This window comes from Pseudophryne corroboree, chromosome 4 (genome assembly GCF_028390025.1).
Source record: "Pseudophryne corroboree isolate aPseCor3 chromosome 4, aPseCor3.hap2, whole genome shotgun sequence".
NCBI lineage: Eukaryota > Metazoa > Chordata > Amphibia > Anura > Myobatrachidae > Pseudophryne > Pseudophryne corroboree.
The window spans coordinates 524,197,199-524,217,040 of record NC_086447.1 but is presented as its reverse complement, the minus strand read 5'-3'; the positions used below and the strand labels follow the sequence as shown (position 1 = coordinate 524,217,040).

General features: G+C 42.2%; 1 protein-coding gene across 1 annotated transcript in view; it reads left to right on the top strand.

Moving 5' to 3' along the window:
- The window catches only part of LOC134909895 (uncharacterized), a 166,448-nt gene that overhangs the window by 21,240 nt on the left and 125,366 nt on the right, over positions 1-19,842 (top strand). The window contains exons 8-10 of the mRNA XM_063917262.1: positions 928-972; positions 6,893-6,940; positions 12,765-12,815. Of these exons, the coding sequence (XP_063773332.1) occupies positions 928-972; positions 6,893-6,940; positions 12,765-12,815 (144 nt within the window). The remainder of the gene's footprint in view (positions 1-927; positions 973-6,892; positions 6,941-12,764; positions 12,816-19,842) is intronic.

The following is a 19,842-nucleotide window of genomic DNA, read 5'->3' as shown; positions in this document are numbered from 1 at the left end:
GCAACTTTTAGGCCTAAAAACAATATTGTGAGGTGTTCAGAATAGACTGGAAATTAGTGGAAATTAATATTATTGAGGTTAATAATACCGTAGGATCAAAAATACCCCCAAATTATGTGATTTCAGTTGTTTTTATGGTTTTTTCAAAATCCCGACCGCCGGCATACTGACAGCTGGGCGAATGCAAATGAGCCCCTTGCAGGCACGGTGGCGCACTATGCACGCCGGGCTATTTATTCTACCTCCAGGGGGGTCATGGACCCCCAAGAGGGACAAAAGATGTCGGTATGCCGGCGGTCGGGATTCCGTCGCTGGTATGGTGGTCCCCGGGAGGCCGGCCGCCGGCAAACTGAAGACCACCCAGTGCTACATACGGTACTGTACATACTGTACTGTAGGATGAAGTATTATCTTGGTGATGAAACAGTTGTGGTTACAAGTATTATGACTTCCATAAAGCAGCATACTGTATGAATCAGAGATGGCTCCATTGCAATATCCCATTGCAGCTCACTCTAATAGATCTGTGAGCAAATTCTATGTAATGTAGTATGGCTGTTAAAGGAGGCTTATGGTCCTTCTTCATTCATTACGTTTGTAATATGTGATGTTTATGTCTCTAAAAATGACAGTTATGGCCAGAAAGTTTTGCATGCAGCTTTATTTGAGCATATCCTTCCTAGAGGCAGCAGTGAGATGTCCAGTAATATAGCGATGTACTGTAGGATAAAATAAAATAGAGGATTTTTGGCACACACCATTAAAATCCATTTCTTTGACTCCATCTGAGGTACACTGCATTCCAATAAATAATTTAATTCTTTTGTTATTCATTTTATATTTGAGTGTTGTTATGGTTTGAATGTTTTATTCAGATCTCTGCTATTTTATTAAATGGTGAGTACTAATTTATTTTTTTCTCTTCAGAGAAAACATTGAAAAAACTTGAAGAACCAACAAAACCAATTAAAGGTAAACATACTGTATATATGGGAATACATTTCATGTTTTATGGACAGTAACATTGAAATACAGCTAAAATTAATCTTACAAACATTGAATCCTGAAACTAGACTTAGAAAAAAGAAGGCTCTTTTTGGGGGGCACACTTAAGATTGTACTATCCGCAGGGTTGTAATTGCACACAATGAATAGGTTAAAACATAACTTTTATTAATCCATTTAAAAAAAATGGGATTCCCCAGAATACTTTAACATACAAACAATTATTAAATCAAAAGATGCGTAATATATAGCATGAATGCGACCTTCAATACATACATAATCTGCATCATACTGTAATCACTGCTCTAGTCATAAAGGACAATGGGGTATATGCAATAGCGGGCGAAATCGCGGCAATTATCGCCGTTTTTTCAATTCGACCAAATTCGCCAGGTGAATTCCGGAAGGTGGCTTCCGGAATTCACCATATGCAATGAAAAACGGATTCGCCAGAGTCGCGGGCGAAAATCGGCCGATTTTGCGGATTTTACCGCGATTTTAAAAAACGGGAAAAAACGGGGAAAAACCCGAAAAAAAAATGGCGTGGGGTCCCCCCTCCAAAGCATAACCAGCCTCGGGCTCATTGAGCTGGTCCTGGTTCTAAAAATGCGGGGAAAAAATTGACAGGGGATCCCCCGTATTTTTAAAACCAGCACCGGGCTCTGTGCCTGATGCTGGTGCCAAAAATACGGGGGACAAAACGAGTAGGGGTCCCCCGTATTTTTAACACCAGCATCGGGCTCCACTAGCTGGACAGATAATGCCACAGCCGGGGGTCACTTTTATACAGTGCCCTGCGGCCGTGGCATCAAATATCCAACTAGTCACCCCTGGCCGGGGAACCCTGGGGGAATGGGGACCCCTTCAATCAAGGGGTCCCCCCCCCCCAGCCACCCAAGGGCCAGGGGTGAAGCCCGAGGCTGTCCCCCCCCATCCAATGGGCTGCGGATGGGGGGGCTGATAGCCTTTGTGTTCAAAAAAAAAGATATTGTTTTTTCCATTAGTACTACAAGTCCCAGCAAGCCTCCCCTGCAAGCTGGTACTTGGAGAACCACAAGTACCAGCATGCGGGAGAAAAACGGGCCCGCTGGTACCTGTAGTTCTAATGGAAAAAAAATACCCAAATAAAAACAGGACACAGACACCGTCGACAGTAAAACTTTATTACACACTGCCGACACACACATACTTACCTATGTTCACACGCCGACATCGGTCCTCTTCTCCATGTAGAATCCCGGGGTACCTGAAAATAAAAGATCAATTATACTCACCACAACAGGCTCCAGAGATAAATCCACGGACTTGGCAAAAAAAGAAAACGAACAACCGGACCTGCGGACCGAAAGGGGTCCCATGCTGACACATGGGACCCCTCTCCCCGAATGCCGGGACATCACGTGACTCCTGTCACTGATGTCCCTTCAGCCAATCAGGAAGCGCTACTGCCGTGGCGCTCATCTGATTGGCTGGACGCCGTCTGTACTCTGACAGCGCCTCGCACAGCTCCCTCCATTACTTTCAATGGTGGGAACTTAGCGGCTAGCGGTGGGGTCACCCGCCGGTCACCGCTGACCGGCGGGTGACCTCACCGCTAGCCGCTAAGTTCCCACCATTGAATATAATGGAGGGAGCTGTGCGATGCGCTGTCACAGCGATCAGCCAATCAGGTTAGCGCAACGAAGTTGCGCTTCCTAATTGGCTTAGAGACCTGTCAGTGACAACTGTCACTGACAGATCTTAATCGTGGATAGGTGTCCCATGTGTCAGCATGGGACACCTTTCAGTCCGTTTTTGGTGCGGGTAAATGCGCTTTCTTTTTTTGCCAAGTCCGTGGATTTATCTCTGGAGCCTGTTGAGGTGAGTATAATTGATCTTTTATTTTCAGGTACCCCGGGATTCTACATGGAGAAGAGGACCGATGTCGGCGTGTGAACATAGGTAAGTATGTGTGTGTCGGCAGTGTGTAATAAAGTTTTACTGTCGACGGTGTCTGTGTCCTGTTTTTATTTGGGTATTTTTTTTCCATTAGAACTACAGGTACCAGCGGGCCCGTTTTTCTCCCGCATGCTGGTACTTGTGGTTCTCCAAGTACCAGCTTGCAGGGGAGGCTTGCTGGGACTTGTAGTACTAATGGAAAAAACAATATCTTTTTTTTTGAACACAAAAAGGCTACCAGCCCCCCCATCCGCAGCCCATTGGATGGGGGGGGACAGCCTCGGGCTTCACCCCTGGCCCTTGGGTGGCTGGGGGGGGGGGACCCCTTGATTGAAGGGGTCCCCATTCCCCCAGGGTTCCCCGGCCAGGGGTGACTAGTTGGATATTTGATGCCACGGCCGCAGGGCACTGTATAAAAGTGACCCCCGGCTGTGGCATTATCTGTCCAGCTAGTGGAGCCCGATGCTGGTGTTAAAAATACGGGGGACCCCTACTCGTTTTGTCCCCCGTATTTTTGGCACCAGCATCAGGCGCAGAGCCCGGTGCTGGTTTTAAAAATACGGGGGATCCCCTGTCAATTTTTTCCCCGCATTTTTAGAACCAGGACCAGCTCAATGAGCCCGAGGCTGGTTATGCTTTGGAGGGGGGACCCCACGCCATTTTTTCCCCGGATTTTACCGTTCCATCAATAAAAAAAATAAAAAAATAAAAATATTATTTTAAAAAATATATAAATAATATTTGTGCCTCCCCCCAAAAAAAAAAAAAAACCTAATCCCTTCTAATATAAATAGATCTGCTATTCCTAAAAAAAAAAACACAAAAAAAAACATGTTTAAAAATTTTTTATTTGTTTTCACCCTCCAAAGTGTGGCGGAGTGAAAATCGCGAATTTGCTGTCTAAAAGCACTGCAGGCGAATTTCCAAACTTGAATTGAATATGCTGGAGGCGAATTGCAGCATCTGTACCATTGCAGAAAAGGCGAATTCGGAAAAAGGCGAATTGAGAAAAGGCGAATTTTGACGGGCCGTTTTTTTGCGAAAAATGACTGCACTGCATAGGCGAATTGATTTTTGGAGGCGAAAACGGCCCGGAATTCGCCTATTTTGCCAATTCGCCCGCTATTGCATATACCCCATTACCAATAAATATTAAAACACCAAAAAGTTCTAAAGCATTTGCAAAGGACTGAAATTGCACATATAATATAGAGGCAATTCTAATTGCGGACCTCATTCGTTAGCCGCATAATAGGCCCTACACACTGGCCGATCCGCCGCCGAGCTGCCCAACGGCGGATACGGCCGACGGGCGACCTGGCGGCGGGGGGGGCAGTGACGGGGAGAGTGAAGTTTCTTCACTCCCCCCGTCACCCAGCTGCATTGAAGTGCAGGCAAATATGGATGAGATCGTCCATATTGGCCTGCATGTACAGCCGACGGGGGACCAGCGATGAACGAGTGCGGGGCCGCGCATCGTTCATCGCTGGAGCCTCCACACTGCACGATATGAACATTATCTCGTTCATTAATGAACAAGATCATTCATATCGTGCAGTCATGTCGGCCAGTAAAAGTCATAAATAAAAGTTAATAGGCATTAATGGTCCTTAATTATATCATTCCTAAACCACTAATTATTGTAACATTTGAAAGGGACCGCATAGATCTAGACTAGTATATAGTAAGAGTAAACCAGTGCAGAAGAAATCAAATATCACCTCAATTGATCAAACATAGAGGTCCTTGGAAACAATGATATACAGGCTTGTTATAGAGAAAACAAATATCATCTCAATTGATCAAACATAGAGGTCCTTGAGACAACAATGTAGGCTTGTAATATAGGTAACAGAAGCACTGATGTGCTCTAATTGCTACACAGTTTGTTGCTTTAACCACTTAACTGGCTAACATTTTTCCCAAAAATGGCCCCAAAATTGTCGATTTTTTTAAATCAAATTAGGTGAATAATAGCTCTTTAAACCTGATTCAGTATAATATTTTCAACAGAAGTGCAAAAACAAGTTTAAATAGCTATTATTTACATAATGTGATAATGGAAAAAAATTCTGGTCATTAAAAAAAAAAAAGATTTTAGTTCAAATAAAAAAAGTTCTGAAAAAGTGTACGGAGTCGAGGAGGCAATAAATCTGATAGATTGTTAGGTGATGGAGGTACTGTATGGAGAGGAACAGGGGTAGATCGGCAGAGTGGGATGGGGAGGAACGGTACGAGCAGCTGCAGATGTCAGAGTGGGGTTGGTGCAGCAAAAAGAGTGGGTTGGGCCAAAGTGTGTTTGTGTGTGTGTGTGTGTGTGTGTGTGTGTGTGTGTGTGTTTGTGTGTGTGTGTGTGTGTGTGTGTGTGTGTATGTATATATACATAATTTAGCTTTTTTGTTTTATTTTCTGGTATATTTTATGGTTTTATGTTTTTTTTTTATATGTGTCCTGGCCCCAGTACATGTTGTAACTGGGGAAGTGATCCCTATTGGATGGGCTGTGCTCCCAGTGGTGATGTGCCTCGGAGCGATCTGCTGGTGAATCGCAGCCTGTGCATGAGAGAGAGGAGGAGGAGCAGCACCATGTGTGCTGTCCATCAGTGTGCAGGTCTGGGACTCCGGACATGTGGAAGGAGCATGATCTTCAGCAGTTGGATGTGCTCTGAGCCAGTAATAGTTGACCGAGGTGGGGGTGGAAGCGCTGTGCCTGTTAGTTGTAATTGTGCAGGCGGGTGGGGGGTGCCAGTGTCCGCTCGTCACTGCTTGCGACAGTGATCAGGACATCCCGGGAGGAGCCATGGATACAGAGATGTCGGGAGACCACTCTGAGACTGGCGGATGCTTTGCCATTTTCACTTGTGATTTTTCACTTAAAACGACATCATTTCTACAGCAGTCCTCTGAGTGCCACCTGGTTCTTCAAACATAGGGAGTGGGCTGATGCTTACCCCTCTCTAAGTGGTGTATCTACATAAGGAGGGCACCGAGGCAGTTGTCGTATTCTTTGGAGTGCCGACCTATTCAGGTCTCTCTTTCTCTCTCTCTCTCTATATATATATATATATATATATATGTGTGTGTGTGTGTGTGTGTGTGTGTGTGTGTGTGTGTGTGTGTGTATATATATACTGTACATATATCAAGAGCACCTAGGAAAAGAAAAAAATATAAACACAAAACATAAAAAATTACAAATGTTTCATCCATATGTTGGGATTACAGAAGAACACCACTATCTAGTAATAATGGTGCAGATGTATTAACCTGGAGAAGGCATAAGGAAGTGATAAACCAGTGATATGTGCAAGGTGATAACGGCACCAGCCAATCAGCTTCAATATGTAAATTTACAGTTAGGATCTGATTGGCTGCTGCCTTTATCACCTTGCACATATCACTGGTTTATCACTTCCTTATGCCTTCTCCAGGTTAATACATCTGCCCCAATGTTCCTTAATTACATTAACTAATACAATGTTTCCAAATAGCTTAGCTTCAGATTAGCTGGGAAAGGGTGTACTCAGATGTGAGCTGGACAGAACTGCTGTTACTTAAGCAAAGAGAGTGAACTATATTATTACCTTTTCTTTCCTTGATAACATTCTATATACTGGTAATACAGAGGCAGAAAGTTGTTTTATTTCTGTGATCTTGCCTTGTGGTAATATGTTTAGATTTTGAGTTGGTTGAATTGCAAAACCTTTGAACAGTTTTTTTTTTACTTCAATTTAATATCTAACTACGGTTGTACTATTTTTATCATAAACTCATGTTATTAAAATTGACTTTGCTTGATTTATGCCAAAATAAACAAAAATGACCTTAAATTTAATATTTAATATTTAAATATATTATTAGCTAATTTATCATAAATTACTTGACATTTGATCAAATTTTCTGTTTCCCATGGCCTAGACAACCAAAATAATAATATTTGTCAATTTTAGAGGCACCAGAGAAAAAACAAGTTAAAGAATCTATTGGACCAAAGAAAGGTAAATACATAGATGTTTTATACTGGTGACTTGATGAATGCTCTAAATGTGTGAATGGGACATGGAGAGTTAATGGCAAAACCACTTCATAATTCACCATGTACAGTAAGGTCCAATTACAGTTGGCTATTAATTAGTGCAGGATAAGCCCCTTACATGATCAAAGGGAAATACAGCCTTGGAAAAAGAAGGAATAGTCAGTAAGTGAGATGAGACTAAGGTGTGTAAGACACATGATGGATATACAGTAAGCTATGTGAGGGCTGAATAGTTGAATTTTTGATAGTCTTGAGAGGAGCATATGTGAACACATGACATAACCCCTCTCTCAATATATTTTTAGCAAAAAGAGCTTATATTAACATTTTAAATATATTTAGGCCCAGCTCACCATCATACTTATGGTTCCCCAGAACTATTCCCAACACTCTCAAACATCTCCCAAACTTTATATTACATATCTTAAATACCACACAATAAAACATTGTTTCTTCCCAGAATAGCCATCTCCCCTGTAGCTGTACTTGGTCAGTAAATTTTTTTTTTTTTTTTGGGGGGGGTTATAAAATGGAACATATTTTGCATAATTCATTATTCTGCTTCTAAATTTTATAACAGTCAGGGCACTCACAGTCAATCAGCAATCTGTTCCCATGGCAGTGGTTGCTGATTGGCTTGAAGGTCTGAAAATGATTAAAATCACATTGGCTCCAACATTTGTGGAGAGGAGCTACAGATGTGTCTCACTACAGCTTTGCTGCATATACTGTAGCAGTGAACTGTATCAGTATCGCAATACATACACATCACTGCATGTCAAGTGCATACGCATTGCCGCCAGCTCTTATTATTGAAATCAATGGATGACAGAGCATGCATACACACATGACCTCGGGCAGTATGCATAGCAAGAGTGTGCATATGCAGGCGCTCTACTATGCTGTGAGATGTGTGTATGCATTACAGAAACAACATAAGAGGACACATCTGTATATGTGTATATACATAAAGCTCCGCTAGGTCCATATTGGTTTGGGTCACTCATTTTTTCATTATTAAAGCCCTGGAATGCCACAGGGAGAAGTGGACTAATAGGTGCAAGGATAGGTGAGTATTGATTTTTTTACACACACACACCCCTCTGTGTAGAGGATTCTACTGGACAAATGGACTGCGCAGCACCAGGGACAAGGTGAGTATATTTAGGTGTGAGTGAGTGTATTAGAGTTGTACTGTCTATGGTGTCTGTAATACTCTACTTATTTTACAGGGGGAGTAAAGGTACCAGTTGGCCCTTAATGTCCTGCATGCTGGTTCTTGTGGTTCTCCAAGTATGAGCATGTGGGGGAGGCTTTCTGGGACCTGTAGTCCTCCTGTAAAAAACAATATTAGTCTATCTTTTACACAACTGCTATCAACTCGGCACCCACTGCCCAGGGATGCCAGGGATAGCCCGGGCTTCACTCTAGCTCTGGGGGTCCTTGGCAAGGTGACACCTTTTTTTGGGTGTTTCCACTTTCCAAAAAAAACAGGGCTAGGTAGACTATTTGGGGGATGAATGTTTGGTTAGGAGACCACATCAAGTGTGTCCCCTGGATGTGGCATACCCCCACCACTACTAAGAACCCAGTGCTGGTCCTTAAAATATGGTTCACTGAAATACGGGTGCCCCATGCTGTGTCCCCCCATATTTCCTGATTCACACAGCCCGGTGCTGGTTTTGCTTTTGGGGTGACCCCACTCTGTTTTCCCCTAAATTTCCCCTAAAAACTGTTAAATACACTTTAAAACACAAAAACCTGCATGGATCTCACTGATCCTAGCAAGCTTCATAACAAGTACACTGCTTTATTGCAGCCCAAATTTGCACCCCCTAGCATGCAACAAAACAATTCCTATCACTATCTGACAACACGATTCAGCTCAACTTGATTGTTAGTAAATGTGTGATTTGTGACGCAAAACAAATGTTCCGGCAATAAGGGGTGATTAGTGTTCACAGTCCCAAAACAATTCTTAGTAAATTTCCCCCCAAACGTATTATATCTCTGCCACATGGACACATAATGCTCCATATACAATCTTGCTATTTAAAAATATGGAAAGGTAATTAATACTGAAATCAGAAACACATGGCAATAAATTATAACTCACATTTTGTTGGAACCAATGTTGATGACTTTTGATAGTACCTGGGGGGTCATTCAGATCTGATCACTGGGCTGCTAATTTTGCTGTCCTGTGTTCAGATAGTCGCCGCCTCCAGGGGGAGTGTATATTCGCCATGCAAGTGTGCGATCCTATGTGTACGCTGAGCTACTAAAATCCAGTGCCATGCAAGTGTGCGATCCTATGTGTACGCTGAGCTGCTAAAATCCAGTGTGTGCAGTGTGTGCGCAGCCCAGAAGTTACTCCTCCAGTGCAATCACATCAGGCTGATTGGGGCCAGAGCTGATGTCAGACACACACTTGCATATCCCCGGACACATCCAATATACGGTCAGTTACCACCCACAAATGGCCTCTTCATGTCAATCACCTTGTGAACGCCTGTGCGATTGGATTTTTTGCACCATCCCGTCGCTGACCAGCGATGCCCGTTGTTGATGGCCAATGTGCATGCGCATTGTGGTGCATGCGCAGTTAATACCTGATCACTGCTGTGTGAAAATGCACAGCAGCGATCAGATCTGAATGACCCCTTTTATTCTCTCTCCATTGCAGCAGAGATCTGAAAACAGCAGCATCAATTACTAACCACTGTGATGTCTCCATGACTGTTACAGTTAGAGCCATGTAATGTAGGGCCAATGATGGTCAACAGTGTTTCTGACTATTTGTGGTCACTTTGGCCCTGATAAATAAATTGAATGGTGATAATTTTAGAAAAGAACCCTAATTACAGTATTAGGGAATAGAACTTAAAGTGGATGAGTAATGGGGACATATTGTTGATTTATATGTTTATAAATATACACTAATTGAATTTAATGACACATTGTAGCTACAACACATTTTTTGCTAGGTTTTATCCATATGTTGGGTAAAAATGTTTCATCCACATGTTGTGTAATAAAGGATGCAAATAAATAGTAACAAAAATGTATGTAATTACAGTATATTGACCAGGACCAAGATTAGTTGGGAAGAATTGGTCTTAAATGTGAGATGTTTAATTATAGAGGCTACAAACTGCGTAGTCACTTTTCCACAATGCTACTAACAAGAAAAAGTTTATATTAAGCCAAAGAAAGATAAAAACAAATTTTTTGGAAAATACATTTCTAGTGACTTGGTGAATGTGCTAAATGGTGAATTGGGGACCATTAATGTGGGACATGCCCTTTAGGAAAAGATAATAAGTATGATATGATGGTAAGTGTGAAAGTATAGCATAATTGACTACTTTGTTGCCCCCTCCTCTGGAAGAAGACAGCATTGTAGTCATATGGGGAAATGGCCAGGAGGTAAGGTGGGCTGTCCATGGGCGTGGTCAATAGGGAAGTGGCAGTCCAGGGGTGTGGTATCACGATTGCATCATTGTGGCTCTAGCCCCCACTATACAGTTCTGAGAAAATAGGCACTGCATAGCAGGGGACGGAGCTACGATGATGCGATTTAGCGCAAATCACATCATCAGATCCCCTTGGACCCCACTTGTTCTCTGCTGTGGGCAGTTGTGGGGGGGCACGGAGGGGATGGCAGGGTAAGCGAGAGACATGCCCACCTTTCCAGGGGGCTGGGAGGGCCACCTGTTTTTCAGGATCCTCACGGCCATTCCGGGACTGTAGGCAAGTATGAAGAATAGTGATGGATGTAAACTTTAGATATCCATTCAGATCAATGGATTTGATATTATTTTGTGAGGATGATAAACAGTATGACAAGATAACAAAGATGTGCTAGACAAATTGTTGTCTATATTTCATACCATAGCTACAGAACCCATCTTGAAATTAGATTTTTTTAATTAAAAGAAAGGTGAGCAGAACTGCCAACAATTCCGATACAGTTAGTTATCTAATACCCATAGTTGTCTCTTGTGGTACTATGGTTGGATTTTGACTTGGTAAGGTTACAGAATTTTGGAAGTACAATAGCACCTGCAGGGGCTAATGATGACACATAAGTGCACTGCAAACAATGGAGTACAGATCAGAGGATGATATAGGGGGTCATTCCGACCCGTTCGCATGCAGCGGTTCTTTGCTGCGGTGCGAACAGGTAGGAAATGCGCATGCACTGCAGACACATTGAGCATGTGCATCGTCGCCAAGCCGTGACGCCGCCAGCGAGAAAAGAAATCGCAGTGGCGATCGCAAGAAGACGCACAGGCGGGAGGCATTCCGGGGAGGATACTCATCGTTTTGCAGGCGTGGTGAGTCCAACGCAAGCGGATCCAGGCATTTGGAGGGCCGATGTCTGACATCACAGCCGGGACCTTCATCGCTGGATACGTCGCACTGGGTAAGTAGCTGCAGGTCTAGTCTTGTTTTACTAGAAACTTTTTTAAGGCAGCGTCAGGTTGATCGCACAAGCGGCAAAAAGTTGCTACGTGCGATTAACTCGGAATGACCCCCATAGTGCTCACTGGGAAACTTAAGTATCTTTCCAAACAGGTTTGAAGTGACAGTTTCAGAATGCCCATTGCAAAGCATTCTAGGGCACAAAGAAGAATATGTCAGAGACTTCAAAGAGTTGGCATTTGGTTTAAGGAGAGCCTGTAGTTGTATGGGAAAGCACATCTGCCTGTGGTCACATCCCTTTCAAGGGGTGGGGAATACACAATTAGGATTGAAAGAAAAGAAACATGAATCTAAATTCTTAACTGACACAATATTTATTAGTGTTTTTTTTATTATGTGCTTTTAAATCATTAAATAAAAAAGTAATTTTAATGAAACAAAAGAAGAGGAAATTACAGGACTATAGGCTGAATGTTGGCAATCAGCCCCTGCAAGGGACAGTTGCTTTGTGGCCCAGAGCTGGATTAAGATGTGATGGTACCTAGGCAGAATACTGAGGACACATTTTGACTGTCTAGTGCTTCAGATGCCACTATCAATAAAACACTGAAGACACAGAAAAATATAATCAGAAAAGTACCAAATAACCAAAACTAATTGAAAATAGAACAATACTGAAAAAGTACAGTATTAGCACTGAAAGGCTAGCAAGTAGCATATAAAATATCATAGTTGCATGAGAGTTAAAATAGACGAAAAAAAAGTATATACCAATATCAAGGGTAAGGCATCCAATAATGTGTTGGAGAGATATATGCTATTATAACAAAATAGGTATACTTAATGTTAATACCACGGTGATGGGATATACTGACACGTGATAATAAACAAACAAAAAAAGATAACAAATACACATAATAAAACAAAACGAAGAAAAAAATGAAAATAAACAAAGGAGAAAAATATAAAGAAAAAATACCTGCAAAATATATTATGACCACCATGTGATTTTCAGCAAAGCTGTCAGGATTCCTGCGTCAATCTTCTGATCTTGTCGGGAATCCAGCTCCGACATTCTGACAGGTGTCGGTTTTCCGGCGTCAATATTCCGACTGCCAGGATCCCAACAGCCGGATTTTTTTAAAGCATCCAGTATTTGAATCCTTGTTTTCTTCCAGAGATTACATTAAGGCATTTAATGTATGTAAATTGTTTTCCATATAACTTCATAGAAAAGCCAAATTCTAGAACATTATATTACTGGTTATTTCCTATGTGCAGCACTAGTATTTATACACTTCTGCACAGTTACTATAGTAGTTTCAATAAATATTCCCTTATGCCTCTGTCTTCTTTAGAATCACTGCAGACAACAGTTCAAATAAAAGAACATACAGGACCAAAGAAAGGTAAATTCTGTTCATTTCTTTACTGCTCAGTTTATACTATTAGTCAAAAATCCCGGACTATTTTATATACATTCTCCTACCCACCCGTACTAAGATCTGATCAAAATAATGTTATCCCAATCCTACTTCTGCCACTAGTTGCCTGCTATTGTGTGTTTTTTTTTTCTTTCCATTGCTCGCTTCAACCCCACCATGTGTTTTTCCTGTAATGTTTACCTCCACTGATTGCACACCTTTCCATTGTGCCCTACATGCAGGGTACATCATACTACTACATAAGCATCAGTTTTCCCATATATGAACTTGGCCCTTGTATGGCTCACCTCCCACAGTGTAACCTTCAAAGTGCGCCCAACATGGCTGCCCCATATGGTACACTTGTGGATGGGATGAAAAATACATAGGCCTGATGGTTTTGATGGAACCCTACTCTGAACTGTAGGACTCTGAAATCACCCCCATTTTGTGTCATCTCTTCTAGGGGTGGACTATTCCACCCTGGGTAATCCTACACTGAGCGCCCAAGATGGCTGCCGCACCTGGTACCTTGTGAGGGTGGAATACACAACCCTTGGAAGTTATTACCCAAAATGCCTACACCAATCCTGCATTATGCTTTCTGTGTGCTTAAGGTTTTCTTTTATGTCTGTGTGGCTTATCTATTGTTGTATTACTCAAATCCTCTGTATCATGTGCATTGTTTTTGATATCTCTAAAGCGCCTTGAGTCCTGTTGGCGAAAGAGCGCTATATAAATAAAATTATTATTATTATTATTATTATTATTATCTTTTCTATTCTTGCCTGTCTTTCAGCCTGCTTTAATGTCACATATTTAGTAACTGCCAGGTTCTGACTTAGGTTGAAAATTTTGTTTGATGGAGTGCAATTGACCCTTCACCAAACATGTTGAACTCTTTCCACAGAAGTTATCTACTCTGAATAACGGAATGTCATCCAATTTGTCTTCCCATGGGGTAAAGTTACTAAGATGGGAGTTCTATTTAAGATGGGATGTTGCCCATAGCAACCAACCAGATTCCAGGAATTATCTTCTAGAAGGTGCTAGATAAATGAGAAGTAGAATCTGATTGGTTGCTATCAGCAACATCCCATCTTAAATAGAACTCTCATCTTAGTAAATTTACCCCCATGTGTGTGTGATATAATATGCAAATATTTTTTATACCATAATACATGTTTGTATACATTTTCCTACATGTAAATATAGCAGACTGGAAAAACAATTGCAATGTTTACTTACATCTGTATAATAGATGTAAAGTATATAATAAATTGTACCTGTAGAATGCTTAACATTAGGGCCTGTTTACAATACAAGATCAGTAAGTTACATGTACTGTATTAGAATGCCAGAGAATGTGGATGGAAACACAAAGGTTCATTTTCAGAATTGCAAAATTGATGACCCAAAGTTCAATATATTTTTTCCTGTTGAGACTTGCAAACTATTTAAAGTGCCCTTACTTTCATATATAGTATGTAAGGGGTTTAAGGGATCTATTTAAAAAGAAAACCAAAAAGTGGAATAAAAAAGTTGCTGATTTTCATGGCATTTGGCTTATACAGATATGTCCTCATACACCTATTCTTTTGTATTGTGTGGCAAGAGACACGTGGCACATCTTATATGCTTCACATTGGTAGCAATTCCCAAACTTTTGTATTTTTTCCAAAATTTAGCATCGTTTATGCATCATATCTGCATACAGAATTACTTACATTACAGATGTCCAACTTCATTTTACCTGTGAACTGGTCACTGGTGCGAATTTGCCACTATTGCAACTCTTTGTGCATGTCTGCAACCTGTTTACGGGCATGCACCATGCAGTTCTATGGATCGCATCTGTATGCGCAATTCTTGTGCACATTCACGGGCATGCTAATAGCTGCATGCAACCTATGTTTACCGTGATAAGCTAGTAATCTGAAAGCTGGCACATCTGTATAGTATACAAGGCACACTAGATTAGTACTTTTGTTGCAAAAAAATTGGTATAAATCATAAATTAAGCACCACGTTACGTTGTGTGAAGCATGGTGTGGCTCACTCATATTGGACCTCTATCTTTTGCCTTTTTACATACGTTAGTATCTGAGCCACACACAGCAACTGCAATGCACTTCCAGCATCAGTGTCCAGGTACCTATGCATTGTAGATTTGTCACATTAGCGATGTAAATAAAATGCACATTTCATGAAAAGTATCTGGAAGAATGAATGGCATGGTAACTTAGATATTGCATTTTGGAGACTGTTCAAACTGGAAAATGTACTTGGTTGTGTGTTCTCAGTGCTATAGAGAGAATCCTTGGATGTGTATAATGACTAGATATCTGTACACACTCAGAGGCAGTGGTCATCAGACATTTTATTTTTAAAAAGACACCTACTGTATTACTCCATCTAAGAGCATTCACTATGTAAAAACCCATTAATATGCTGTCATAACCCATTGTAATTAAAACTTTAAGATGTAAGTATGATATATAAAATAATGGTAACCCCAATGTTCCCTTGTTCATTTAATTTATTTAAAATATACATGAGACTTCAACAAACAATAGTTTGAGGAAAACAAATGGAAAAAGGTATACCAATTTTCAAAACCATGTAAGGCAGACAGGGAAGAAGGTGCATGTGGGCAGAAAAGCAAGATGTCCTCCTAAATGGTGGCTTTTTGCATCTTTTTTGCTCAAAATGTGTATCTGGCTGGCAGAAATAAACTGAAAATAACAAAACTGCATCGATAACATATGTAAACCACTGGGTTCTTTTGTGCTTTTTCTGTGACTTTGTACTGTACATGTCTAAAATTAGTTCCTTTGCAGTTAAATTCATAGCCTAGAGTCTCTGCAATATGACTAAAATGCAAATTGTAAAGGAAAATACTATACTCATTTCATCTGCCAAGGAATGACACCAAAGTGCTGGCTCCTGCTCAGTGACAGGAGGCGTGAGCTGCACTGTAACATTACAGTGCAGCAATCCAGCTCCTGTCACTGTGTAGGAGTCGGCACTGCAGCGGAAGCACTCCCCGGGGCAGCCCGCTCCTCCCGGACCCCCAGCATGATGAAAACAGGGGTCGGGATGGCTAGCCATGGCCCCGGTCCATGAGATCATTACCACCATCCAGTGAAACCATGCCCTGTCCCAAAAAGCCACACCCCTTTTTGCACCTGCCGCATTAGGTGTCAAGGGGCTTAGTGATGCCTCTGATTTCAGAGCACGTCAGTCGTGATGAGTGTCTTGCACCATAAATGCATAAAAATTCTCAATGTTGGAGGACACATTTGTAGGTTGAGTTATTTGAAATTAATCGATCATGGGTGGATGCATGTTTGTAGCAAATAGCTCTCATGTTACAAATTGCACAGGAAATAGGAAGGCAAGGAAAAAGATACATGTTGATAAGTTTGTAGGAATTGTAAGCACAGGAATATAAACTCTCCCTTTTTGTCAATGATGTCCTTCTCACCCTAACTAAGCCTTGGCTTTGTCTCCCGAATCTTTTTCATGAACTATTCCTCTAGCAGTAGTCTGGTTATAAGATCAGTCACAATAAGTCTGATGGTCTACCCTTACGTGTCCCGGTGGCTTGGAAAAATTTTTTACAACTGAATTTTAACTTTACCTAGTGGATGGACTCCCTGGAATCCACTGAACTAAAAACTTTGATCAGTTAGACAGGGCTAACTACAAGCATCTCTTCCAGGCTACTGAATAGGATAGTTCTCGTTGGAAGAAATAAGCTCTGTCCTGGATGGGTCGCATTAATGCTATATAAATGAATGCTCTCCCCAAACAGTTATATCTTTTTAAAGTTTCAGTCCCAGCCAAGGTGCTTACTATATTCCAATCTCCTTTATTGTAAATTAATTTGAAATAATCGGAAACATCCTATAAGAAGAGATATTCTCAGGGCTGGACTGGCTCATGGGCTACAGAGGAAACTACCAGTGGGCCCCACTTACCAGGGGCCCACCGCCTCCTCTAGGGATTAGGTTCCTGACTGTGCACTCAAATTATACATTAAGCATATGTTATATTATATATACAGAATATTGATATTTATCAATATATATACTGTATATTTATTAAGTGACCTAGACCAGGCACTCCCTAATGGTTAACCAAGCCTCTGTGGCCACACCCATAAACATGAGCCTCTACAGATGGATTTCCCCAGTGGGCCTTTTATGCCCCAATATGACACTGGACATTCTTATCAAGAGGTCTATGGATGGCGGGTTGGTTTTACCACTGTTCCCTATCAGTACTAAAAGGCTTCCCATTTTAGCCAAATATTACCCCCCGAGATGAATCAAAAGATGAGTGGATATAGAGGGTGATATTGATAATGTGGATTCAATATTTCAAGGTACTTGGCCCCTGCACATCTGTTCTCCTGGTCCCTACTATTACACTCACATTTTCTGTCTGTGATGCTCTCATTGCAAGTATGCTCTAACTGATTTTCCTTCTCCCCAGTCCCCCTTTGTGGCAACATACTGTATCTCTTTCCCTCCTGGTCAATCTCCCCACATGGTGTCTACTTTGAAAGCTGCCAGCATTACCCGATTCTGATATGTTTTCAGTAGATATGCTCCAAAGTCTTCATGGAACTACAGGATAGGCAACTATTGCCCCATGCCTGTTTCTCTCACTATCTCCAAATTAGGCACTTTGTTGGCTCCTCTCAACCTGCTACCTGGTCCTTCTGTAATCTCACGCCGATGGAACAGCTCTGTATTTACTGGCCCACTGATACAGGCACCAGCTCCTACTTATTCCAATCCATCTTAACTATGGACTCCTCCTACTTAGCTGCCCACAATCTTGCATGGGAGCTAGATTTATGCTCTTCTCTAGGTGAAGATACTTGGGATGGGATTTTGTCCACTATATCAAATTGTTCCATTAGTTTGTCTATCAGGGACAATTCCTATAATGTCAGGGATGTGCAGTGAGGTAAAGGTTCACGTGGACATTATACAAAGATACAGCAGTACATACTGCTGGAACTTTGGTGGGTTTTGATCAGAGATGGATATCCCCCCGACATGACCCTCTTCTGGACTTTTCTCTTAATTTATGATTGCCGTCACCTGTTTTGAACAAGTTAATGGAAAAGAAAGGTGTTTCAGCACAGGTGATGGTAATCATAAATTAAGAGGGAAGTCCAGGGGCAGAGCATTCTGTCCCTCCTGGAAAAGGTCATGTTGGGAGGTATAGAGATGTGTGGAAAAGATAAGCACCTGTCATAGACGTTTTTACTAGAGTTTTGACTATAAAAATGATTTAGAATAATACAAAGAAGATATTTGTAATATATATTCTTTGTATTTTTCATATACTTTATATAGTAAAAACTCTGGTATATACGTTAGTATGACGGGAAGGGCTCTGCCTCACCTCACCAGACATCACTGTATAATGTGTACAACCGGTGGTATCTTTTTCCAGAGTGCCTGTATCAAATGTAACCCAGTACTTCTGACCTGTGTAGTGTATTGAAAAGTAAGTAGGTGTTTCTGGGGTATGATAAGGAGGTGTCATAGCACACACAGGGAGATGGTCCATCGAGTGGGTGTTATAGGAGTGTTTCAGGCCTGTAAGTGAAAGTGGTTGCATACATAGACACTTGACTACTCACAAACAGTAGGAGGCCACACACAGATGGAGAAACCTCACCTGGCATAGAACTAAAGAAAGTTTTGATGGTGTGTCTGATGTCGGCATCTATGGATGCACAAATTGGTATTACTCTGTGTACAAACACTGACCGTGGGTGTCTCAGTCCTTGCACATTCACACACATGGATGTACACAGTGCCAGATTAAGGTCCACATGGGCCTGGAGCTGAAATTTATGAAGGGCCTATTTTATGCCACTGTAGGGGAAAAATTATGTGGGGTGTGACTAGTGATGTGGTGGATGTGGTTGATGTTGTGAGGGTGTACAGGAGGGGCCACATAGCACACCCTGCACTCATTATTTTTAATACTTGCCCTCCAGAGTCCCGTGGAAGGTGTTTCACGCATGCACAGTAGGAAAATCACTGGGAAAATGGCTGCCGCACCATTTTTCCAGAGATCTGAGCATGTGCTCTAGGCTCTGGGACAGCGATAGGGTCCCCTAACTGCCCAGTGCCATCTTAAGAACGAGTATGCAAGATATATAGTCAGCAAGCGTTACTAGCAGCACTAGGACTAATGAGATAAATAAATGGATCATCATCCCATCCTTCTAGCAACGCAGGGCCGTAACTAGGTGTGGGCCAGCGGTGTGTTGCACACAGCGCATCTGCACTGAGGGCGCATCCGCTGGCACACACAAGAAGCGGGCAAGCAGGGTAATAGCATTTACCCTGTAGGCGCTGTCACTTCCCTCGTTGCCAGCCAGGTTTTTGAACAGCAGTGCTGCGCTGCCGTTCCCACCCAGCGTCCCAAGCCGGAATGGGCAAGGCATTCTGGGAGCGGGAGAACGGAGAAGAGGAGCCCCCAGCAGCACAGCGCACCTCAGCGTTGGGAGTGGTTACAAACACTGGTGCGCTGCATCCCGCCTCCCTGACTGAGCCCCTCAAATACAGGAACAGCGGTCCCAGGGATGACTGCGCTGGGAGACCGTGTTAGCCACCTGCTGAATCCACAGTCCCCTAAGTGAGGATTTCTGTAAGTGTGCTGTCAGAGAGGGTGTGTGTGTGTGTGTGTGTGTGTGTGTGTGTGTGTGTGTGTGTGTGTGTGTGTGTGTAGGGGTTGTCAGTGTCAGGGGGGAGGGCAGTAAGGAAGGTGCTTGCATATACTGTATATGTGCTGTCAGAGCAGTGGAGGTGTTTGGCTGACTGAGCTGTCAGTGTGTGTTGGGAGGGGGGGGGGGGGTTGCTGAGTGTGTTAGATTTGATAGTATTGTTAGTATGAGCGTAAAATGAAGTTTGGAGGAAATTATGGGGAAGCGAGAGGAGATAAGGTAGCGACAGGTCGGGAAGAGGGGGAAATTGGA